The 27,093-nt window shown below is 36.7% G+C and overlaps 1 protein-coding gene across 1 annotated transcript in view; it reads right to left on the minus strand.

The window, feature by feature from the left end:
* ADGRG7 (adhesion G protein-coupled receptor G7) overlaps positions 1-27,093 on the minus strand; it is a 71,159-nt gene that overhangs the window by 5,634 nt on the left and 38,432 nt on the right. The window contains exons 9-15 of the mRNA XM_041752678.1: positions 26,811-26,971; positions 26,005-26,160; positions 20,169-20,281; positions 14,289-14,632; positions 13,206-13,296; positions 6,608-6,763; positions 4,107-4,263 (exon numbers count right to left, since the gene is read on the minus strand). Of these exons, the coding sequence (XP_041608612.1) occupies positions 4,107-4,263; positions 6,608-6,763; positions 13,206-13,296; positions 14,289-14,632; positions 20,169-20,281; positions 26,005-26,160; positions 26,811-26,971 (1,178 nt within the window). The remainder of the gene's footprint in view (positions 1-4,106; positions 4,264-6,607; positions 6,764-13,205; positions 13,297-14,288; positions 14,633-20,168; positions 20,282-26,004; positions 26,161-26,810; positions 26,972-27,093) is intronic.

The following is a 27,093-nucleotide window of genomic DNA, read 5'->3' on the forward strand; positions in this document are numbered from 1 at the left end:
ACAGTAGATTTAGAAGACCCGAATTTAGGTCCCAGTTCACCACATGTTGGCTGTATGATTGAGGGGCTCTTTCTCTTCCTGATACCAACTGGGTGACCTATAATTCAATTGATTTGTGACGCTAACAAACAAGAGTTAGTGTCAGATTCCACAGGTTAACAGTCCTGTGATTGCCTTCACTTCAGGTGCTAGTGAAGTTTGGGGACAAACATTGAGTCCCCACATTACCCATACTTCTGTCTGACTTGACTACAAAGTCAAGGGTTTCCCAAAGCCCACCTCCCTGCTTCAGGTTTGATCATTTAATAGAACTACTAACAGAATTTAGGAAGTATCTTTACTTACCATTACCTGTTTATTACAAAGGACACAACTCAGGAAGAGCCAAATGGAGGAGATCATAGAACAAGGTATAGGGGAAGGAGCATGGAACTTCCATGCCTTATCCAGGTGTACCACCCTCCCAGCTCTTTAACATGTTCACCAACCTGGAAGTTCTCCAAACCCCTTCATGTAGGGGGTTTTATGGAGGTTCCATTATACAGGATTCGCAACTCTAGGGCCCAATAGCATTAGCCATTTGTGACTGACACAGTCTCATGCCCCTTTCCCCTTCCTGGAGGTAAGGCTGAAAGTTCCAAACTTCTTTTTTTTTTTAATTAATTAATTTATTTTTCTTTGAAAGTCCCAAACTTCAGGTTCCAGGTCTAGACTTTCTGGCAACAAGCCTCCAGCCTGAAGCTTTCTAGGGACCCCAGCCTCCAGTCATTCATTAACATACAAAAGATATTCATCACTTCCAAGACAATCAATTCCAAAGACTTTAGGAACTGTGTACTGAGGACAAAGACCAAATATTTATGTTTTAGTATACTGCAGTTACTTCACTTCAATTCCTGAAGGAGACAGATTGCCTATGGGTCACTTAATTGTCTTTCCAGTTCTAACATTCTATGATTGTACATTTCTTGGCATTTTAGTAACACAACAAGTTACTACACAACAAGTTAAAATCTGGAGTGTTTGAGAACAAAACCAATTTTAAGCACTACTATTCATCGCTTTTCTGTCCTTTATGTACAAAGATTAGATGTGCATGAGAAATTAATCTACAAAAGACTGAATACTATTTTCTGTACACTTTTTAATTATTTTTATGGGAGTTCAATTTGCCAACATATAGCATAACACCCAGTGCTCATCCCACCAAGTGTCCCCCTCAGTGCCCATCACCCAGTCACCCCAACCCCCTGCCCACCTCCCCTTCCACTACCCCTTGTTCATTTCCCAGAGTTAGGTGTCCCTCATGTTTTGTCACCCTCACTGGTATTTTCACTCATTTTCTCTCCTTTCCCTTTATTTCCTTTCACTAATTTTTATATTCCCCAAATGAATGAGACCATATAATGTTTGTCCTTTTCCGGTTGACTTATTTCACTCAGCATAATACCCTCCAGGTCCATCCACGTGGAAGCAAATGGTGGGTATTTGTCATTTCTAATGGCTGAGGAATATTCCATTGTATACATATACACTTTTAAAATGAAAACTACCACTTAATGAAGTCCTATTGGTATCAGGCACTGTTTTTCATGTAATCCTCATCATTTAATCTTTCTCATTTAATCCTAACACTAACCCTCTAAAATAAGCCTTACTAGCCCATCTAACAGGTGGGAAAACTATAGCTCAGATAATTTAAGTAACCTGCCTAAAATTACTCAACCGGTAATAAGTGGAGTCTGGAGTTGAACTCAACTCCTTTTGATTCCAAAGCTCTTCTAATCTTATACTACTCTGTCTCTTGCTTGTAACCGCAATAGAAGGATATTATGAATTATATGACAGCATCTAAGAGTCCCCCTGTAAATTTCTCATTTATCTCCTTTGTGGAAATAACATCACTAGTTGAATAATAGTATTGTGCCAATGTTCACTTCTTGATTTTGATAATGGACTGTGGTTATAATGTATTAGCATTGGAGAAAACTGGGAAAAGAGTACCTGGGAACTCTACTATTTTTGCAACTTCATGTTTTAAACTCTTTAGAAATAAAAAGTTACTTAAAAAAATTTCTCCAGATTAGAATCTCTAGGGCCCAAGCCTTATAAGGATCTATTTCTAGAAGCATATCTTATGAATACTGTTGTAGGAGACTTCTGATCCTCTGGTAAGATAACCCAAAGACCCTGAGAATTTAACTAATAAAATCAATACATATTGTCAAGAGGCCAGTTCTCTGACCAAAAACAGGAAGATTAACTTGATCATTATCCAAGAGGCAGTATTTACCCATCTGATGATGACACAAGGAAGGATGCACAGGGACTTAGGTCTTGGAAGGGCAGAAGTGGTTACTGGCCATCCTGATTGTTTAAGAGATATTTATTTTGAAGATATAAGAAATCTGGTCCTCTTTGTGGAGTACACTATTCCATACTTAAAAGACTGGATAAATTTCTAGTTGTGCAAGAATTAGGAAAACACCTAGACCATGGAGAACTCATGAAGACAACATCCTTAAAATCCCAGAGATGTTATTGAAAAAGATAAAATGTATGGATCAAACAATTCTCACTACCATAAAGATCAAATTGTGCTTTTAAAATAATATCTATAGCACTTAGTAAATGTCTATCAAAATTAGAGCATTCTAAATCTAGAAGGATGGGACACCTGCATGGCTCAGTGGTTGAGTGTCTGCCTTTGGCTCAGGGCATAATCCCAGGGTCCTGGGATCGAGTTCCACATTGGGCTCCCTGCAGGGAGTCTGCTCCTCCCTCTGCCCTCTCTGTATCTCTCTCTGTGTCTCTCATGAATAAATAAATAAGATCTTTTTAAAAATCAATCAATCAATCACTCAATCTAGAAGGAGCCTTACATATAGTCACTTTAGTGTACATAAAAATCAAATCCCTATTTAAAGTGAAGATTTCTAGCTCTTACCCCATAGATTCCAATTGACCAGGTAAGGGGTGAGGCTGAGGAATAAGCATTTTAACATACTATGTAAATCTCACGTAGGCAATATTCAGAATTACTTTGGAAAACACAGCACCAATTTTAACATCCCCCCTCCATTTTATATTTTACATACCTCCCTCAGGTTGTATGACTTTCCTAAAATCACATGATAATTAATGGTAAAGCTGGATGACAGCCTAACTCTCCTTTTAACCCAGTGCTCTTGTCATATGGTCACCCTCAATTTTACTAGAGAGTATTAACATTTTGTAATGAGCCTCTATTTTATAATGTGCCTGCCATAGGAGGAGAGAATATCCCTGACTATCTCTCCTTTCAGGTACTTTTTTAAATCCTCATCACTCTAGGCAACAAGCCCATGGGTCAGTTGGCCATCCAATGGCTGCTGTCAATACCCTATTTATTTCTCTTCTGGGGAGTTTCCATTGGGTGTTGACGGCAGTGAAAAACTGCCTTATACTCAATTCAATTTAGTGGCAGGCATATATCCCTCACTTGAGGCACTGGAGAGGGCCACCAAAGGGCTTACAAACATTAACTGTGGTGGTAACAATTTAAACAGCCAAGCAGGGATCCCTGGGTGGCGCAGCGGTTTGGCGCCTGCCTTTGGCCCAGGGCGCGATCCTGGAGACCCGGGATCGAATCCCATGTCGGGCTCCCGGTGCATGGAGCCTGCTTCTCCCTCTGCCTTTATCTCTGCCTTGTCTCTGCCTCTCTCTCTATATATGACTATCATAAATAAAAAAAAATAAAATAAAAAAAATAAACAGCCAAGCAGCTTCCACACTGCGCTATACAGACTCTTCAACCTTTGTGGTCCAGTCAAATTTATCTAGTGCTGTTCCCAATGGTTTCCATTTTGTATCAAAGACTAGTTTCTTCAGTGATATTTGACCAGGGCCAGAAACAACCAACATGATACCAACTTCCCACAGTGGTTATGACTCTCAGTAGTTGAAGATGTGAGACAAGCTTTCTTTCCTCTTCTTTCAAAATGTATTGAAAATAGTGTCTCCTAAAAGTAACAGAGCAATGACTTTCAAAGTCACCTTTAGCTTGGTCCAGGGTACTCTCACCACTACTGCATGACCTGCTACTTTCAGACTAATCCACACCATACCTGGGTAGTGTTGAGAAGGCAAAACATGTAGTTGAAGACAATCCTGACGTCCTCATTACCAATTAGCATAAAGTATGCCAGAATCCAGGTAACTCCAAAAACAACCGAAATAGATAATGTATTAAGAACCTTCTTTAGGGATGAAACCTTTTTTGTGCTAGGTAAGAGAAAGCAAGAAAGAAAATATGGTTTTATTATTAAGATCATTTTATTTTTTAGTATCATTGCTACTCTCTAATTGAGAATGCATATGCAATTGCCCATATATCCTCTTTAACAATATTATGCATCAAGTGGAAAACCATGTTAGACCTACATCTGGTTAAAATCTGATTTAGCAAGCTTTATTAAGGAATACAGTGATATTTGCTTAAAGGCTCAGGCATAACAGTCCCTTATATACTACTGCAGGCAAGTACCCCACACACGTAAAAATCAATGTTTTCTTTAGAAAGGAGTTTTATCTTGGTGATTATTTTGTGGATCAGCCAGTGAGAAATTCCTTCTCTGGGCATCTGGGATCTTCCTATGATGTAGGTTGATATGGGAATGAAAGGTCATCAAAATGTAGAAATGTAGGAATCTGGACTTAGCCCTATGCCTTCCCAAGGGGATGTTAGCAATTGTTCCACAAACAGAACCTAGAAAGCATTTTGTTTGGTAGAGCTGGCCTTTTTAAATTGTTCTTTGGAACCCTGACATCACTCTTTGAGAAGCCTGGACTGGACTAATTGATGATGACAGACCACATGGAACAGAAATTAGCTTTCCCAACTGAGCAGCTCCCACTCAAAACCACACCCACTCACCACCAGGCACAAAAATAAGTCATCTTAGACCATCCATCCGTATTCAAGTCAGTGAAGACCAGAACAAGTTTACCTGACCAACACTCAAACTTATGACAAATAATTAATGATTGTCACTCTAAGCCAGTAAGTTTTGGGGTGGTTTTTTATGCAGCAAAGAAAACATGCTTTGTGTTTTCATTCATGTATGAATGAAATGATGAATGATAATTCATGAATGAATGATAATTTGTTAAACAATCAAATTGTAACCTACTTTTCACTGTGATTAAGCCAATTTAAGAACCATGAGCTATCAGCCAAAACCTAGAAATACAAATTATTGTTGTCTGTGACCAAAATAATACTGTTTTGTATAAAGGAAATATAACCTATTCTGCAATTAGGCTAAGATTTTACTGAGATTTTTCTGCATTGCTAATAAAACAAAGGTTTGAGGGATTATCAATGATAGTCTTTCCCCTCACATTTCTCCTCAGTATGGATTATCATTCATTTAGGAAAGATGACATTTAGTTTTGATCAGTAAAGGCACATATTAAGATCATATTCCCACTAATGGTGGTTGTTCCCACCCATCTATTCATACCAAACAGATCCATTTGATGACCAACAAAGCTCACAGATAAACTTCTAATAAATGTACTGGAGGTAAAATTAAATAAATAAATAAATAAATAAATAAATAAATAAATAAATGTGCTGGAGGTAAACACAGTCTTGTGAAATGAAACCTGGATTCATGACCTTATTAGCATTGTGTTCTAAGCAATTGTGATGTTGGAGTTGTGGATAAGGAGGGTGTATCTGTTTAATAGTTTCTGTTCTTTTTTTTTTTTTAATAGTTTCTGTTCTTTACCCGTCCAACTGAAAGCTTTTTTGTTTACCAGGGATGACAATGAATATGCTTATGGGGGACAGAAAGGTTATGGAAAGGAGAGAAGCAGTACACATGCTAACTGATAAACCAGAGAGCACTTGTCCTGCCTGCAGAAAATGTGGATGAAATGTTGCCATATGTCCCAACTTTTTCAAGAGAAAATATAATTTTTAAGTGAAATCTCCCAATTTTTATGTTTCAAACTAATTTAAAAAACTTAAAGCCATTATCAGGTTCAAGAAACACGTAAAATATAGCCTGCAGCTCCTAGTTTGTAAAATGTAATACAGTTATCAGCATCTCCTTATAATCTTCTAGTTTCTTTAATTATTCAAATCTGATTTCTTGAAATTTCTTCTTTTGAAGTCTTTGGGTTTAGTTTAGTTGGGCTCATACAGCACAAAAGCATGTTATGTAATGCAGTTCCATATTGTTGGGAGAAGAGGAGATTTACTTTCTTAGACAAAGGTTAAAAGAAAATCTGCCCTGCAAACCACATATCCTTGCCATTGTCCCAAAAGTCTGAAAACTCTTTATTATTATTATTATTTATTTATGATAGTCACAGAGAGAGAGAGAGAGAGAGGCAGAGACACAGGCAGAGGGAAAAGCAGGCTCCGTGCACCAGGAGCCCGATGTGGGACTCGATCCCAGGTCTCCAGGATCGCGCCCTGGGCCAAAGGCAGGCGCCGAACCGCTGCGCCACCCAGGGATCCTTGAAAACTCTTTTAGGATCTGCAGATATATTACGGTGCTGTATTATGTACTAAATGAGTCATGCTTGGAAGCATCGCACTAATTGGTAAGCTTACCTTGTCAGATTCAGGTTAGTCTTCCATATTACTTTGACTATAATGATAATAAATATAACAATATTGTTGATGAGGATAATGGTGATAGGTATGATGAATGACCACAACAATGGACTTGTTATAAGACCATTGTTTCCTGAAACTGCCAGCCAGCAGCTATGGGGAGAAAAACAAAATGATTTTAGTAGATTAAGAAAGTTATACATATTGGTTCTCTGCTATTAACATTATTGACATTCACTTTACTGAAAGAACTGCTAAAAGCCAATATCCCTTTGCATTCTATAGATTTGAAATGACTTTCAAGAATTTAGCCACTAGAAAAACAAAGAAATATATTAGTTCTGGATATTTCTTGATGAATGGGCTAATGAAAAGAAAATAGCTTTTAAATCAGGCAATCCCAAATTTATATGTCACTCCATCACTTACTAGGGGGTCTGACTTTAGGCAAGTTGTTGTCTTAGTTCATTTTTTAACATGTAGCACATCAAGGTGGTTTAAAATTTTAAAGGCACAAGTCATCAAGTTATGCTTAAACTGGCAAACATATTTTTCTTATCTTTAAACAAATAATAACATATTTCTATAACTTACTTAGCAGCATATCTTGGAGATCACTCCAGATGAGATTATAGACAGTCATTATTTTTATAGCTATATAGTACTCCATTGATTTGCTATAGTTATTTACATAGTCTCTTATTAATGGGCATTTTTAAAAGTTAAATGTTTAAAAATATTTTAATAGTTATTTAACCTCACTGCATCTGTTTTAAGTTTTTTGTTGTTGCTATTGCTGCAAATGGCTTTGGTGGTTTTTTGGGTTTTTTCCCTCATCTGTGAGGTATAGTAATCACTTCCTGGCATCGTTGTAAGAATGTGTTCATTTATTTAATAGGTATTTACAGGACACAATGCTATGTGTCAGACTGTTCTAGATATCTGATATTAGCAGTGAACAAAAAAAAATTTCTTCTTTGTGACATATACTATATATAGAATACCCTACAGATTCCACCAAAGAATGACCAGAACTGAAAAATGAACTCAATAATATTAATTGCAGGCTATGAAATCAATGTACAGAAATCTATTGCATTCCTATAGAATGAATAATAATGAAGCAGCAGAAAATGAAATTAAGTAAACAAATGCCATTCACAATTGTATCAAAAGTAATAAAATAACCATGATTAAATTTAAGGAGGTAAAAGACCGTACTCTGTTTATGTGCTGCTGAAGCAAGCACAGAAAGACCTGTACTCTGAAAACTATAAAGCATTGATGAAAGAAATTTAAGATGATGGAAAGAAATGGGAAGACATTCCATGATCATGGGTTGGAAGAACAAATATTGTTAAAATGTCTATGCTACCTAAAGCAATTTACACATTTAATGTAATCCCTATCAAAATACCAACAACATTTTTCGCAGAACTGAAACAATCCTAAAATTTGTATACAACCACAAAAGACTTTGAATAGCCAAAGCAATCTTGAAAAAGGAAAAACAAAACCGGAGGTATCACAATCCCTGACTTCATGTTATATCACAAAATGGTAGTAATTAAAACAGTACAGTACTGGCATAAAAACAGACACATAGAGCAGTGGAATAGAAGAGAAAGCCCAGTAATAAACCCATAATTATATGGCTAATTAATTTTCAACAAAGGAGGAATGATATCCAGTGGGAAAAAGACAATATCTTTAACAAATGGTACAGGGAAAACTGGACAGCTACCTGCAAAAGAATGAAACTGAACCACTTTCTTTCACCATACACAAAAATAAATTCAAAATGGATTAAAGACCTGAAACCTCTTATTTAAACCTCTTATTTAAAGGTCTGAAACCGTAAAAATTCTTGAAGAGAGGCCATAGCCATATTTCCCTAAATATGTCTCCTGAAGAAAGGAAAATAAAAGAAAAAATTGACTATTGGGACTATACCAAAATTAAAAGTATCTTCACAGTGAAGGAAACAATCAACAAAACTAAAAGGCAACCTAGGGATCCCTGGGTGGCACAGCGGTTTAGCTCCTGCCTTAAGCCCAGGGCGTGATCCTGGAGACCTGGGATCGGGTCCCGCATTGGGCTCCCTGCATGGTGCCTGCTTCTCCCTCTGCCTGTGTCTCTGCCTCTCTTTTGCTCTCTCTATGTCTCTCATGAATAAATAATTAAAATAAAACTAAAAGGCAACCTACTGAGTAGGAGAAGATATTTGCAAATGACATCCAATAAAGGGTTAGTTTCCAAAATATATGAACTGATATAACTCGAAACCCAAAAACCAAATAATCCAATTTAAAAATGGGCAGAAAACATGAATAGACATTTCTCCAAAGAAGACATCCAGATGGCCAACAGACACATGAAAAGATACTCAACATTGCTCATCATCAGGGAAATGCAAAGCAAAAACTACAATGAGATATCAGTTTAGACCTATCAGAACAGTGAAAACCAAAAACACAAGAAACAAGTGTTGGCAAGGATGCAGAGAAAAAGGAACCCTTCTGCATTATGGTGGGAATACAAATTAGAGCAGCTACTGTGGAAAACAGTATGGAGGTCCCTCAAAAAAATAGAACTACCCTACAATCCAGTAATCATACTACTGGGTATTTACCCCAAAAGTACAAAAACACTAATTCAAAGGGATACATGCACTCTTATGTTTATTGCAGCATTATTTACAATAGCAAACTATGGAAGCCGGCCAAGTATCCATTGACACTTGGATAAATAATAGATAAAGAAGATGTGATATATACATATAATGGAATGTTATTATTATATTATTATTATATATATAATGGAATATTATTCAGCCATAAAAAGAATAAATCTTGCCATTTGCAACAACATGGATGGAGTTAGAGAGGATAATGCTAAGTGAAGTAGGTCAGAAAAAAACACCATATGATTTCACTCATATGTGGAATTTAAGAAATGAGACAAATGAATAAAGGAAAAAGAGAGAGAGAGACAAACCAAGAAACAGACTCTTCACTATGGAGAACAAATTGATGGTTACCAGAGAGAAGGTGGGTGAGGGGCCAGTGAAATAGGTTATGGGGATTAAAGAGCACAGTGATCATGATGAAAAAATAAAAATAAAAATTCCTTCTTTAGTGAATTTATTTTAATGCACAGAAATAAATAAAAGTAACAAATAAATAAAATATATATTATGTCAGATGGTGACAATTGCTTAGAGAAATACAAAGCACGTAATGAGGGTAGGTATTACTATGCATATGTGTATATATATGTGTGGAGGGGGCGATGAATGTTTTAATTTAAATAGAGTAGTCAGGAAAAACCTTATGGGAAAAAGTGATATTTGAGCAAAGATCTGAAGTAGATAAGGGGGAAGGGCGTTCTAGGCAGAGGGAACAGCAAATGCAAAGGCCCTGATTTGAGAGCTGAAGGAAGAGCAAAGCAGCTAATGTGGCTTAGACAGAGTAAGCACAAGCCATTAGTGAAAAGATGCAAATTATGTCACTGCTTTATAGGTTATTGCATGTACTCTTGATGCAAAGGAGAAACTTAACATGATCTGTCTTGAGTTTGGAAAGTGCTACTCTTGCTAGATACAGGGAAAATAGAACATGCACAAAAGTAGGAAATTGGCTAGGAGTGTTACAATAATCTGGTGGTTTGGACCAGAAGAGGAGATGTTAGGAAATAGTCTGATTCTAGACATACTTAAAAGTAAAGCAAAGGATTTATTTCTAGGTTGGGTGTGAGATGTAGAAGGATTAAGGCTGATTCCAAATTCTTTGGCTTGAGTACCTGAAAGGATGGAATTGCCATTAACTGAGATGGGGAAGATGACATGGAGAGCAGATTTGGTAGGGAAGACCACTAGATGTCCCACTAGACACCCAAGTGAGGTATCAGGAGGCATTTGGATATTAACAAAATAATGTGAGAAGCCCTGGCACATATTTGCATTCAATTAATATACGTGCGCTTTTCCCTGCAGGCAAAAGACCATTATTGTACATGTCAAAGGATTTTTAAATTGTTTTGCATTGGAAAGCTGTTATAATTTAAGTTACTAGTAATCATATTTCTAATCTAAATGACCTAGAAGGAAACTGGGATAATGTTCAAGTCTCTGTAATAAAATAAAAAATAAAAGAGTGCCTATAATTCATTAACAGAATAGGTCTATCCTTAAATAAAATGGTGAGAGCCAGTGAGTTTTTCTTCAGGACTTCTGGCTTTCCTTTCTGCAACTGGAGGACAACCCTCCTGTCATTCTCTATTGTGTCATCTCTTTTACTGAAGAAATAGGAAGGCACTCGGCTGAGAATTTAATGATATCCTCCTGAGAAGTACTTTCAAATCTCTAGAAGCTTATTTGGTGACTAAGCAAGTGGCCATCAAAACTTTTATTTTATTTTATTTTATTTTGTTTTGTTTTGTTTTGTTTTTCATCAAAACTTTTAAATGAAAAAGATGAACACATTTCTTATTCATGGAGCCTAGAGTGTAAAGGGGGAAGAAAAGAGAGAGGAAGATGAATAATACAACTCTATTGGATAAAGGCAGACTTATTAATTATGAAACAATTAGATATGTACCCTTCTCTGTATGAGTTTTGAAACAATTTCTGAGGATTACTATTTGTACTATACACAGGTGTGTGTGTGTGTGTGTGTGTGTGTGTGTGTGTGAGCTCAGAAATGTATGCAGATTCCTCGGCCATCTCATACCAATGGGGAGACCTGGAGGGGAAGTAGGCTTGCTACCCGTGGTCGTCAGGAAGTGTGTGCTAGGAGGAACATGCTCGATTTGTTCTCATGACATCCAGATTTGAGAAACAGTCTGTCTAGGAGATGGATAGACCCTATGGTCAGACTAACCCTTGCAGGTATGGAGTGGGATTTCTAGAATTAAGACTGGAGAGCACACAGTGGAGGCTAATCTGACAAACTGCTATGGACCTGATGTCTAGAGAGCATCACAAGTGGACCTCAGATGAAATGTTTAACTTAATGGTTATTTTGTCATGAGACATACCATGAAGACAGATTTATCATATATTAACAAGAATTTCTCCCTCAGGCACTATAATATCCTATGTTATCTCGATCCTTCAGAAAAGTCTGAAACAGGCTATGTGATGGTAGTACTGACAATCAGGGGATGGGGTGTTAAAGAAGAGTGTGTCCTGCCCTGCAGTTACCCCTCAGGTGGGTCCTTGCAGAGATAGCAGTACAGCAAGGGAAGGGGGTTAGTGGAGTAACATGGGGGAGAGCATGGGATATGGTGGTGCAATTGCTGGGAGGATAACTCCAGAAAACCAAAAATAATCCCTCTTCTTTCTACATACATCCCAAAGAAATGTGACCCCTGATGCACATGTATAGGATCAAAGGTAGGGGATATGGGTCCAAGATGAGGCATCTTCCCAACTCTTGTTATCATTGCCTAGTGTCTTTCCTAACATCTACCAGCATACTCAGGAAAGAATCTGCTCTCAATTATTTATAGCTCAGCATGAATGAATTTAAAATGGTAGGCTTCTTTCTCTAGGAGGCATTTTTAGGAGTAGATCTAGTCCTGTCCCGGGGTTAGGGTAGGAAATTGGTGATGTTATTTGAAGCGAATTGCCTCTCCTGTGAGAATGTTGCATCTTACCCCTGATCTGAAATTAAGGAATTACATTTTTTTAATTCACTAAGAGATTTTTAACACTAATTAAACCCGAAAAAATGGTACCTGGAGTATTTGCTTCTAAAATCAAGCCAGGCAGATAGTCTCCTATTCTACACTTGGGCCCAGTCAGCCCTGGAAGTAGGTATGCACCCTAACACCACAGCCTTCCCTTGGCTGCACTAGCACATTTCCAATAGTTCTGTTTTCTTTTGTTTTAGTTGCTTTGGGATGTAGAGGGGTGAGAATGGTTGGATTGTAAAAGGAGAAGGGAGGATAAATTAAAGAGTAGTTGCTGTTTAGTAGCAGAAATACATGTAAAGAGTTCAGCTCAGATTTCTTCTCTCCCATCTCATAGAAAAAGCAATCAGCACACAATCGGGTATTTCCATTAGTAACAACTAATCACACTATAATCTCCGGGAGCATTTTTTATATGTGATAAATCATCACAAAATACTCATTTTAATCCTATCAACTTAAAACCGGTCATAAGCATGGATAGTGCTGTTCAAGTTATGAAACGTCTTCACACTTTCTTGACTCCTCACCATGACCTCAGAGTGGGTATTATGATCATTGTTATTCCCATTTCCTAGTTAAGAAAATTAAGATAAAGGGTTACTAAGGATCACACACATTATGTCCTATGATTTTCAGGCCTAATAAAAGAAGACGAATCTAACACAGTTTAATTATAAATTTAGAAAGTAATTACTTGCCTTACAAAAGGATTTATCACAGGAAGCTTTCAAATCACTGTATTTAAAATATAATGCATTCTTTGAGAATTTGAAATACCCGCTTATAATGATACTTATAAAGTGAGATGCATATGTACAGTGACACTTGGACTCAATATCACTGATCAACTACATTCTTCTATCAAATAAATGGACATTTTTGAAAAATATTAACTCACATTTCCTCTTGTCGGTAGTTTAATTCCCACTGTGAACCATTCTGAGAAGAAATAATTCCCAGTGTCATAGCCACCACTACAGCCGGGACTCCTATGTGGTAAAAGAGAGGCATTGAATGAATAATTTACCCAAGACTGGAATTAATTATAAAAGAACATGAATGAATTATACTTCTGACCTTTCTCAAGACTGTATTGTTCTTTCCACTGTAGACAATGTCCTAAATGATCTACAGATATAGGTCAATGGATGACATAATTTTTTGGTAACGGTTTGCCTCTCTCGTATTGTTGGTTCTACATACCAATCTTCTACATTTCTGATTTCTTTGTAACTCTTATCACAATTTCCATTCTTGTGATGAGCACTGGGTGTTATATGCACCTGATGAATTTTTGGAAACTACATCTGAAACTAATGATGCACTTACTATATGTTGGCAAATTGAATTTAAATTTTAAAAAAGAGGGCAGCCCCGGTGGCTCAGCGGTTTAGCGACACCTTCTGTCCAGGGCCTGATCCTGGAGACCCGGGATCGAGTCCCCCATTGGGCTCCCTGCATGGAGCCTACTTCTCCCTCTGCCTGTGTCTCTGCCTCTCTCTCTCTGTGTGTCTCTCATGAATAAATAAATAAAATTTTAAAAAAATTTTAAAAAGAGGGGGAAAACAACCTAAATCCTCCTTTACTTGAATAAATATTAAATTAGGTATCACTCCTGTAATTCTTTGCTGGAACCTAATAAATTTTTCAAATTATTTTTCTTAGAGTCACTCTGATTTTCTCAAAACATTTCTTTTAAGGTAGTGAGGAAGTTAGTCACACGTGGTCTAAATTTCAAATTAAACTAGTAGAGATGTTAAAGGAAATTAACATCTTGAGCTTGGCTCAGGACGTGACTTGTGACTGATCATGTCTGTCTCCTTCCCAGGAGTGTGAGCAACCAGACAGAAGGTACATTCCAGTGATTGCTGGATTTCCATTTCCCTTTAAGGCCTTGCACCCTCAGGTCTTCAACAGGTATTTGTTGAAATTAAGTTACTTCAACAAAATTAAATTTCTAAGTGAAAAGGCAAACACTTACCCCATCCGATTAAAGAGATGAACAGAATGAAATATTGAGGAAGAGGCTTCATGGTCCTAATGAGAAGGAAATAGAGCTGTGCAGCACTCAGTCCAGTCCAGGTAAATGTCACCAAAAGGAAATAGTGCAGCAAGGCAGCAACCACAGTGCATGTGGGATTCCGGACGTCATAAATATCTTGCGTGAGCATTTCATTATGATCAGGGTCCGTCTGAATGGTGTTATTATCATTTTTTAAGTTCTTATTGGAGTTTTCGATTCCAAACACAAAGAGGAGGTTAAAAATCAACATTGAGATGCAAAGACTGACCAATACCCAGGTTACTGAAGTTTTTCTGACGTTCCTGAAAACATATTAAATATAATTAAACAAAATAAACTCTAGTGAAATTGTAAGTGAACAAAGAAACGTTATTATCCAATGTAAATCCAGTTCATAGCCCAGTGGGCCAGCTAGTAAATCTCCCTTCCCAAGTATACCAAAAGAAAGTAAGTTAGAGAAAGCAGTTTGATATGTCCCCTCTTAAAATTGTGTTGTAATAATAATAAAAAAAATTGTGTTGTAATCAAAAGTGACAACTATTCTTCAGAGAGGACCCCTGCCTTGAATGCAACTTTCTGGTACCTATACCCTGTGTAGTGTCCTCCCAGGGCTAGCCTGTGACTTGATCTATCTAATGAAATGCACCAGAAGGCCTGACAGCTAGGGCCAACTTACTCAGCAGATAAAGTAGTCCTTTTGCCAATGATACTTTTACAGTCCCCAGCAAAGTTTTAACTCCTTTTAAAACTGGAAGGGACAAGAATGAACTTTCAGAGGTCAAAAAACAAATATGAGCATATAAGATTAATATATTCACCTTAATACCAATACAGTTGTAAAACAGTTTTCAAATCTTTTTTTTATGGAGAAGGATCCCATAAAGACACTCTGCTTATGAAAAATCATAATAAGCTTTCCCCCTGGTCTAGCTAACCTGCTGAAGAAACCACATAGGAATGCTCTGGGATTATATGGAGAGGGAGAAAGACCCAGCTATCCCAGCATCCCAGATGAGCCCCGATGAGTCCAACTCTGCTCACCATCTGACTGCAGCCTCACAGGAGACCCTAAGAGAAACCAATAGAAGACTCATACAGCAAGCCCAGTCAAGACACAGGATTGTTAGAGATAATAAAGTAATGTTTTAAGCCACAAACTTGTAGGGTAATTTCTTCTACCACAGTAGATAAAAGGTTCTACTCTAGATCTGCAAGGATATACAAAGGCTATCTATAGAAAGGCTCTAAATGGATTTTTAAAAATTTCAAAATATGAAATTATTGCACGTTCATAGATGAATCCATGTTCAAAGGTAGAGAAAAAGTTGCTTGCATTTTAAAAAGTATTTTATATTAAAAGAAATCAAGTATGGATTTTAAAACAATAAGGCCAAATATAATTTTAAACTGCTATTATGCATTTAAAACAAAATGGTATAATATTTAGCTTACATTACTTTTAAAGAGTACGGTTCCCATAAACAATTTTAAATTAAGTAAAAATATTTAAAATTTGTTTCATAGCCTATTGCTGCTACTAAAGATATTTTGAGCAGACTGCTGATTACTATCTCTTTGAAAGGCTTAAACTCAACAAAACCTCACATGTGTCTTTTCTGTAAGACATTTCATAACCCTTTTTCCATCAAGGACTAGTGTCCCAAGGAGCATACATTAGGAAATACTTGATGACAGTCAAATGGTCAAGATGTTCTGAATAAGCCTTTTAATATAAAACATGCTTTGACACTGTTCCTTCATTTGAAGATGTAATTTCTGGATGTAGAACCAAGTACTCTTTAAAACTTTTGAGTTTTTTTTTCTTTTCATTTTTACCTAAGATCTTTGCTAGAAAAGAAGAGCATCCTCTCACTTTGTCTTCAAGCTGGCACTGTTTACCAGTAGTCTTTAGAAGTCAGTGCAAGAAAGAGAGAGAAAGTGTGTGTGTGCATTGATATTCAGTTCTGTGTTCTCTGGTGGCCCACCTGTGTATTTTCAGATTGGCAGAAAATTCAAGGTTGCCCTAACTAAGGTTGATCTCAAATGGGAGGTTTCATATCTCTTTACTGTGCCTGTATTGTTTTCCTTAGTGGGTAGAGGTAGATAGATCCTTAAGTTCCCTCTAATGACATGTTACAATTCTCAGTATACTACATCATGTAGTCTTACATTAATTAAAGTTATAGAATCTCTATTCAGCACCATCTAAGCCTTTATGGAATTTTCAGACTATGAGGTTCCTTGGAATAATTATTTCCCTAAATGTATTACTGTGTTTAAAATTCTAATGTCTTTAAGTACCCATTTTTAATGTCCTAGAATCTGATGAATAACTCTGTTTGCCAATTACATATCCTTTATGATTTTATAACATTCTATCATGAATCTTCTCAGTCTTTGGGAAGGTGCACAAAAAGCATGTATTTAATGTATAAAAACCATATATTTAAACAGAACTCTGTTCATTCTTTTGATGTTTTATTTGAGATTTTCAGGATAATTCAAAATTTCAATCAGTCTTTGAAAGTTTTAATGACCAGAACTGCAAAAAGTACTCAAAGGAATCCTTTTATATAAAAATAAAGTTATTTTCTGATTTTTTTCCAATTTCAAACATAAATTATACAGGGAGAATGGGCTACTTTCAAATAGCCTGGCTCTTCTACTACCTTCTGTGCATTGATATTATTTTCTTTTTATATATAATATAATTTATAATTTATATATTATATAACATATTTTATACTTAAATTATATATAATTTGTTATAACTTCTACACATTATATATAAATTATATATAATTATGTGGGATCCTGTCCATGAACAAAGAAAACTATTTGATACCCAATTTAAAAATCAATGCCATTTTTAAAATTTTGGTTTTTGCTTCCTGATGAGTTTTTAGTGACATTTATGGCAGTGAAACTGTGCTAAGAAACATGTTGATAGAAAATGGAAAAAAAGAAGTCCAACCGGAAGGAGTGAAATTTTAGGCAAAGAAACTAGTTATGCAGCTACTGCAACTTATTCACATTGGATCAAATAATTGTTGAAGAGTGACTATGATAGAAATATAAACGAAAGGACATGGGGCAGCCTGGGTGGCTCAGCCGCTTTAGCACTGCCTTCAGCCCAAGGTGTGATCCTTGAGACCCACATCGAGTCCCACATCAGTCTCCCTGCATGGAGCCTGCTTCTCCCTCTGCCTGTGTCTCTGCCTCTCTCTCTCCCTCTGTCTCTCGTGAATAAATAGATAAAATATTTTTTAAAAATTAAAAAATAAAAAAATAAATGAGAGGACAAATATAAGAGTCATTTCCTCTCATATGACAGACATATAATTACATGGCATGGAATTTTCCTTCAAGGCACTTATCACTATTTGTAACTATATACTTAATCCCATATATATCTGTATAACATCTCTCTTCCTCCAAGAATGTAAATACCTGAGAGATGGAGCTTACTTGTCTCATTCATAGTTTTATATTCAGTCTGCACATGGTGCACTCAGTATAAAAACTCAGTATAAGAGTATTCGTTTTTGGGATCCCTGGGTGGTGCAGCGGTTCGGCGCCTGCCTTTGGCCCAGGGCGCGATCCTGGAGACCCGGGATCGAATCCCACATCGGGCTCCCTGCATGGAGCCTGCTTCTCCCTCCGCCTGTGTCTCTGCCTCTCTCTCTCTCTCTCTCTCTCTCTGTAACTATCATAAATAAATAATAATAAAAAAAAAATTAAAAAAAAAAAAGAGTATTCGTTTTTAAGCACTCAGTATAAAAACTTTAAGTGAATGGCAAGAGACTCATGAAGAGTGATAAGTAAAGAAGAATCAAAAGGAATTCTGGCTCTTTGAAAAAAATGGCTCATTCTAAGTATGAGGCAGAGAAAGTAAAAAATTTGCCTGGGTCATCTTGCTGTACCTAAAATAAGAAAGTGCTGATGGGGATATACCAAAACAACATGAAGCGATTCCCTTTGGTTCCAGTGTAGAGTACACTTCTTTACAAAGGAATACAGTAACTAAATGTAAAAATAATAACAGGTAAGAAAATCATCATTTTCAACCACCAATGTAGTAATATATTCCAGTAAGGATCATCAGTGGACACCAAAACCACTGAGTAAAACTTGGGGAACATAATAGCATCCTATAGATCACCTGTTACTTACAAAGGGAAAGAACATGAGCCCTTAGGGTGTAGAAATCCAGTAGACACCACTGTAACCAAGGGATCAATAATGAGACAAATGAGACAAACTGACACTACATGCTTCATGCTCTACCACACTGAGAAAGACTTAATCATTTAGTATTCTCATCAAAAATATTTACTCTGTATCTAATCCTATGGAATATGACAGACAAATCCTAAGCTGTAGAATATTCTATCTTCTACAACATAACTGACCTGAACATCTCAAAAGATTTAATGTCCTAAAAGACCAAAACAAACAAACAAAAAAAGCAGAGGAATTATTTTAGGCTAAATGAGACTAAAGAGACATGACAACTGAATGAATTGGAGAAAAAAACCACCCAGCCATAATGAACATTACTGGGACAATTAGAGAAATTTTAATATGGGTTATATATTAACACAGTAATAGTATATTAATAGTAAACTGCTTGAGTTGAATTTCCTGAGTGAGGATGATGGTATTATACCACAGAGGAGAATGTCCCTGTTCTCAGGGAATACTTGAACAACTGAGACATGACAGTCATGATGCCTACAACTTTGAAAATTTCAGAGCAAAAAATAGAAAAAAATATAAAGCAAAATATTAAAAATTAATGAATCTAGGTGAAGGGTATATGATTGTTCAGTGTTCTCTCAACTATTATGTGGCTTTTCACTTTTTAAATAATTTTTTTTATTTTTAAATTTTTTAAAACTCCAGGAAGGATTTTTAAACAGCAATGTCTTTAAAATAAAAAATTCTGAATTTGTACATCTGAAAAAAACATTTATGAGGGAATTTAGTAGGCAGGAACAATTCTGAAGAAAAGATGAGTTCATCTTGAGACTACTTGAGTTTAAGAGAGGAGAACCAGGTAGGAATGTACAATAAACTCACTTACTCCACAGGTATCCTTCTACTATGGGCCAGGTACTGTGCTCAGTCCTGGGGATACAGTGATCAAAACAAACAATAACAACAACAACAACAACAAAATCAGAGAAGGTCACTGTCCTCATCAATTTTCATGGTGATGGGGAAAACAGCACACAAGTAAACTAATGAATAACAAGCTTATATTTACAGATTATTAAAAATATAGCATATAAAAAAACACAAGTGCTATACAAAATTGGACCTTTAGTGAGGAGGTCAAGGTGGAAAGAAATGTATGTTTATACTTAATTTTTTTAAATTAGATTTTTTTAACTATAGAATTCTAAAACTTTTAGGAACTTTCACCACTTGAAAACTTAATATGTATTTTAAACTAGTTTAATTTTCAAAAACTTGCTGTTTAGCAATGTTTTGTTCTTTTACAAATGCAAATTGGTAGATATGGTTCTGTTCAACACAAGGGAAACTATAGCATTAATGAGCAATGGGACCATACTAGTTTTATATGACAAGCTTGTAATTACACGGTATACAATTTTTCTGCAAGGCACTTACCACAATTTTAATTATATAGTTATTTGTATGTATTTCCTAGCTTCTCCAGAACTGAGTATCCTCTTCTATAAAATGAATTTGTTGAACTAACTCTGATTTCCCTTTTAATTCCAAGAACTGTATTCTGATGAGAATATGTGCAAAGGAAATAATATCAGGAGAGCAATTTCTCTCATAAGAAGAGCTTACTTCCCTTCTTACCTGGTGACAATCTGAAATACAATTGTGAGAGCCAGACCAGTAATGGACAGCGCACATCCAACGCTGGATAATATGTTTAGTGATTCAGGATATTTGTATTTCTTTTCAAAACTCTGGAAAATAAATTAAGACTTATATTTTTAAATAACCATTCCTGAAATGTCTATGAAAGTCAACATCATAAGAAGTTACATGTGTCAAAATAACCAGAGAATTTCTAGATATATCTTCTCATAACACTGTTATGTTTTACAAGGAAATAAATTAATCCCTTATCTCTGAGTAGTTTATATGAAGTATAATGTTGAGAACAATGATTTAATTCAGTTAGGGAAAATATATATGCTTTTCCTCAATGTTTAAAATCAAAGTTGTTTGGATTAGACCTAATTTTTTTTTTACATTTCTAGGGGATCCCTGGGTGGCTCAGTGGTTTGGCGCCTGCCTTTGGCCCAGGGCGCGATCCTGGAGTCCCTGGATCGAGTCCCGTGTTGGGCTCCTGGCATGGAGCCTGTTTCTCCCGCCTCCTGTGTCTCTACCTCTCTCTATGTCTATCATAAATAAATCGTAAAAATAAATAAATTTTTTTTACATTTTTAAATTTAAATTCAGTTTGCCAACAAATAACACCCAGTGCCCATCCCATCAAGTGCCCTCCTCAGTAGATCTAAATTGACTAAAGTTACTTCATTTATCCCTTACATTATTTTTATGTGTAATTATAATCTAAGAAGAAATCTGCATACCTAAGCTAGTGCACTAAAAATAAAGTTGCAGAAATATTTTTTGGACTTGGAAAGATGTTCATTGATCCTGTAAACTTTTTTTAAAAAAAAGAGGCGAGGGATCCCTGGGTGGCGCAGCGGTTTGGCGCCTGCCTTTGGCCCAGGGCGCGATCCTGGAGACCCGGGATCGAATCCCACGTCGGGCTCCCGGTGCATGGAGCCTGCTTCTCCCTCTGCCTGTGTCTCTGCCTCTCTCTCTCTGTATGACTATCATAAATAAAAAAAAAAAAAAAAAGAGGCGGACTTGGAAAGATGTTCATTGATCCTGTAAACTTTTTTTAAAAAAAAAGAGGCCTAGTTTTTGTCTAACATATCTATATCTATGCTAGTATTTTAGTATATATTCCTAGATAAGTATATTCCATGTGAGTATGTGCTCTTAGAAATCTGGAGAGGTAGGAATGGGGGTCCCTGGGTGAGTAGGATATGTACAATTTTTGTCTGTCTTTATTTTAATAATTTAAAAAATTAGAAAGTAATATTTATATAACATGAAAGTAATATAGAAGCATTAAAGAAAAAACCTATAGGGCATCCTGGGTGGCTCAGCGGTTTAGCACCTGCCTTCGGCCCAGGGCATGATCCTGGAGACCCGGGATCGAGTCCCACATCAGGCTCCCTGCATGGAGCCTGCTTCTCCCTCTGCCTGTGCCTCTGCCTCTCTCTCTCAAGAATAAATAAATAAAATCTTTAAAAATAAATAAATAAATAAATAAATTTTAAAAAATTTAAAAACCTATAGATTTCTTTTAACTACCAGCTACACATACCATCCTATCTCTTGAAATCCTACCTCTTCTCCAAAGATGATCTTTTTTTAAATGCCTACAAAACGGGATCCCTGGGTGGCTCAGTGGTTTAGCGCCTGCCTTTGGCCCAGGGCACGATCCTCCAGACCCGGGATCGAATCCTGTGTCGAGCTCCTGGTGCATGGAGTCTGCTTCTCCCTCTGCCTGTGTCTCTGCCTCTCTCTCTCTCTGTGACTATCATAAATAAAAAAATAAATGCCTACAAATATTATTTATGTCTCTTGTACAAATATATAGCAGTTTGTTAACATATTTTAATTTGAATTGCTATTTTAATTCAAGATGTCATATTTTTCCGTATTAGTGTATTTCTGTTCAACAGATAAACATTCATATCTTATGCAGTAAGTATGTATTTGCTTATAGGAAGAAAACAAAAATAAAACAAATTCCATTTTTAAAAACAAAAGTTTCACATTATTTCCAGTATACTGAGGAAATACCAAAGAATAATAGAACATACATAGATTATCAGACTTCAGAAATCATCTATTCACTTAGAGCCTATCTGCCCCTACTTTACATACAATCCTAATCAGACTTTTAAAAAATTTGGCAACCCAAAACTAATTACAGGTGTGAGTGGTAGGCACTGAGGCAGACTCAGACATTAATGAGAAGAAAGAAGAAAAGAAAGAAAAGAAGGAAAGAAGGAAGAAGAAAAATAACTATGACAATGTAGTCTGTATCATTTAATATATATATAACATATATAATATATATAACATATATGATATATATAATATATATAACATATATATGATATATATAACATATACTATACATATTATATATATATATACACATATATTATATATATGTATAATATATATATATAACAACCAGGCTTTACATAGCTAGTGAATGATACTAATGATCTTAAAGATACTCAAAAAAGTTAAAATTTTATCTTTACAGTTTTCTAATTAAGAAAGCAAATCTCTCAGAGCAGCTGCTGGCTCCGTCAGTTAAACATTTGCCTTTGCCTCAGGTCATGATCCCAGGGTTCTAGGATTGAGCCCCACGTTGGGCTCCCCACTCAGCAGGGTGTCTGCTTCTCCCTCTGCCCTGCCCCCAGCTCGTGCTCACTCTGTCAAATTAATAAATAAAATATTAACAAAAGAAAGCAGATCTCTCTGTAATATGCTAGAAAATAAAATCAATTAAAATAAGAAAGGTTTGATTCTTAAAATAAGAAAACTGTAACCTCATAGTTGTCAGGATGGCTAAGATTAACAACACAAGAAACGAGGTGTTGGTGAGGAAGTGGAGAAAGAGGAACCCTCTTGCACTGTGGGTGGGAATACAAACTGGTGCAGCCACTCTGGAGAACAGTATAGAGGTTTCTCAGAAAGTTAAAAATAGAGCTACCCGACCATCTAGCAATTGCACTACTGGGTATTCACTCAAAGGATACAAACTTACTGACTCAAATGGGTACACTAATCCTGATATTTATAGCAGCATTATCAACAATAGCCAAATTATGGAAAGAGCCCAAATGTCCATAAAGAAGAAATGGGACACACACACGCACACACACACTGGAATATTACTCAGCCATCAAAACGAATAAGATCTTGCCATTTGTAATGACATGGATAGAGTGAGAGTGTATTATGCTAAGCAACAGAAGTCAGTCACAGAAAGACAAATACCATATGATTTCACTCATAAGTGGATTTAAGAAACAAAACAGATGAAAATAGGGGAAGTAAAAAAAATAGAGAGGGAGGCAAACCATAAGAGACTCTTAACTACAGAGAACAAACTGAGGGTTGATGGAGGGGAGCTGGCAGGTATGGGCTAAATGGGTGATGGGTATTAAGGAGGACACTTGTTGTGATGAGCACTGGCTATTATACGTAAGTGATGAGTCACTAAATTCTACTCCTGAAACCAATATCGCACTATGTTAACTAAGTAGAATGTAAACAAAAAAAGTGATACTAAAAGAAAGTTAAATCTAGTGCATTAAAGAAAAGGAAATAGATGTCATAAAATCAATCAATCATTCAATCAATAAGAAAACTATAGTCATCTCAAAAGGGATCCCTGGGTGGCGCAGCGGTTTGGCGCCTGCCTTTGGCCCAGGGCGCGATCCTGGAGACCCGGGATCGAATCCCACATCAGGCTCCTGGTGCATGGAGCCTGCTTCTCCCTCCGCCTGTGTCTCTGCCTCTCTCTCCCTCTCTCCCTCTCTCTCTCTCTCTCTCTGTGACTATCATAAATAAATAATTTTAAAAAAAGTTTATAAAACGTGGTTCTATATTGGGGCACCTGGGTGGCTCAGTCGGTTAAGTGTCCAACTTTTGATTTTGGCTCAACTCATGACCTCAGGGTTGTGGGATCAAGCCCTGTGTCAGGCTCCACACTGGGAATGGAGCCTGTTCCTGCTTAAGATTCTCTCTGTCCCTCTCCTTCTGCCCTTCCCTACCCCGTCTCCCTCTCAAAACAAAACAAAATCAAACCAAACAAAACGAGGTTCTATAATTTGATATTCTATGTGGTACCAGTATGTTCGGATCTCCACTGGCTTCCCAAACATGGCTCCATCACACTGGGAAATGAAAACACCTGCTTTTCTCAGGAAGCTTCATGATATTAATAAGTGTAAGGTATTACACCCCTTCACTCCACTGCATATGAAAACATTCCATCAAGCCTAAAAACTAACACTTTTGGTTTTACCAGGATAATAGGCTTCTGGAAATAGAATAAACAGAAGTCCCTCTCCTAGAAGAGTCAGCCCAAGAACTTTCAGAGGTACACTTATCTAAGTGTACACCAGATCTAAGTGTTACCAGTTGTTTGTGCAGGGTAGCTTTGAAGTTAAAAGATATAAGGAGGGACACCTGGGTGGCTTTGTCAGTTAGGCATCCGACTCTTGATTTCGGCTCACGTCATGATCTCAGGGTGGTGAGATCCACGCTGGGGGTGGAGCCTACTTAAGATCCTCTCTCTCACTGTCCCTTTGCCCCTCCCCCTCCAAAAAAAGATATAAGGACTACATCGACAGACGAATGCATAACGAAGTTGTGGTGTACACGTAGGACAGGTTATGAAGCTATTAAAAAGATGAGCTTGTGCCATTTGCAGCAACATGGATGGACTCAGAGGGCATTATGCTAAGGGAAATAAGTCACACAGAGAAAGATACCATATGATCTAACTCATGTGAAATCTAACAACAACAACAAAAAACAAATGAATAAACAAACAAAATCATAATCAGATGTAGAAATACAGAGAACAAACTGATGGTTGCCAGATGGGAGAGGTGTGGGCTATGGGCAAAATGTGTGAAGGGGGATGGGAAATATAGGCTTCCAGGAATAATAAGTCACAGAATTAAAAGGCACAGCATAAGCAATACAGTCAGTGATACTGTAATAGCAGTAGGGTGACAGATGGCAGCTACACTGTGGTGAACACAGCACAATCTAGAAACTTGTCAAATCACTACATTGTACCCTTGAAACTAATGTAATACTGGACGTCAATTATGCTCATAGAAAACATTTTTACGATACAAGGAATACATAAAGGAACTATGGGACAAATTGGATGAATTAGAGAGCTTTTCCTCTTTTATCTTCTAGCACAAACTTAGCAACTTAGATTATCCCAATGGAAAAAGCTTTGGGTAAATGATTTATACTGCCCATCCAGGGGCACCTGGGTGGCTCAATGGTTGAGCATCTGCCTTTGGCTCAGGTCGTGATCCCCGTATCCTGGGATTGAGTCTCACATCGGGCTCCCTGCAGGGAGCCTGCATTGCCCTCTTCATGTGTGTCTTCATGTGTGTCTCTCATGAATAAGTAAAGAAAATCTTTTTAAAAAATAATAAAAAAATAAACTGCCCACCCATAGTTAAGTATGTACTGCACCAATCCCCAGCACACAGCCTTACCTCTGGTTATAACAACTTCAAGTTTCACAACATGTGAGTTAGTTGGATAGTCTGTGAGCTCCTCTTTTGCACATGGGCTCCCTTCTCAATATTAAATATGCAGTGCCGACCTCATCCACCCTGAGACCATACTGCAAAAAGCTCTATTTACTTGCTTTTCCCAGGACCTCCTTTTTATAGTCTTATCACTCCATTCCCTGTTTATCCATTTAGTCTAGGTTGAGTATCCACGCAAACTAAGCCCCAAAGTTATCTCCAATTACCACAATTCCAGAAGTATGTATAAGGAAAATTCTCATCTGGAAAGAGATTACTATGTACATCCTCACCATTAATACAGCAAAATTAGTAGTATGGTTGCAGTGGCAGTACAATAATCCATCAGTGGCCTTAATTTTGTGACATCCATTCGTGTCCCAATCCTTTTTTGAAAAACTCCAGTAGACACAGGCATAGGAATAGAGCTGGAATTCTTTTGAGTCATACTATAAATCGAAAAGACAATTGCAGCCAATTATTTAAAAATGCCTAATCAGGTAGAAAAAATCAAATAAGATAAGCATATGAGAAATCTATTAGGTATGTACCAAGTACAACATCTTTGTTATAGATTAGAGAGGGAGAAAAAGGATATAAAATTCAAATTAGCTCATTTTGCATTTAGCTAGTCTGACAAAAAACATGGACATGGGGAATGTTTAAATGAATATCTTCAAAGATTCTTTTAAAGAGTTTTTCTGGGATCCCTGGGTGGCGCAGCGGTTTGGCGCCTGCCTTTGGCCCAGGGCGTGATCCTGGAGACCCGGGATCGAATCCCACATCGGGCTCCCGGTGCATGGAGCCTGCTTCTGCCTCTGCCTGTGTCTCTGCCTCTCTCTCTCTCTCTCTCTGTGTGTGTGACTATCATAAATAAATAAATAAATAAATAAAAAGAAAATTAAAAAAAAATAAAGAGTTTTTCTGTGAAATTAATATATTGTACACCTAAAACTAATATTACACTGTATGTTAACTAACTGGAGCTAAATAAACACTTTTTAAAAATAAAGAGTTTTCCTGTGGATTTCTTTTCCCAACCAACCCTGCTTTGTAATCAAAAGTGGCCTGAATTTTATTTGTTGGTGGAAAAACTCACCCTTGGATTAAAGACGATGTTAACAGAAGTTCCTTGATCTCCATTTTTATCAGTTTTGCTTGAGATAATTTTTTGACTAAAATCTGATTTAGTTTTAAAAGTTTTTGATTGGAAAAGTTTGTTCTTTTGATACACTACAAAGCCACATGACTTTGTGTCACCTGGGAAAAAAGAAGAAAAAAACACTAAAATCAACAAACGAATCCTAGGGCAAAGAAAAAACAAAGTCCCATGTCATCATTTAACTGCATGGCTGCTTAATATTTGAGTACAGTACAGTAAA

The sequence above is a fragment of the Vulpes lagopus genome, chromosome 1 (genome assembly GCF_018345385.1).
Source record: "Vulpes lagopus strain Blue_001 chromosome 1, ASM1834538v1, whole genome shotgun sequence".
NCBI lineage: Eukaryota > Metazoa > Chordata > Mammalia > Carnivora > Canidae > Vulpes > Vulpes lagopus.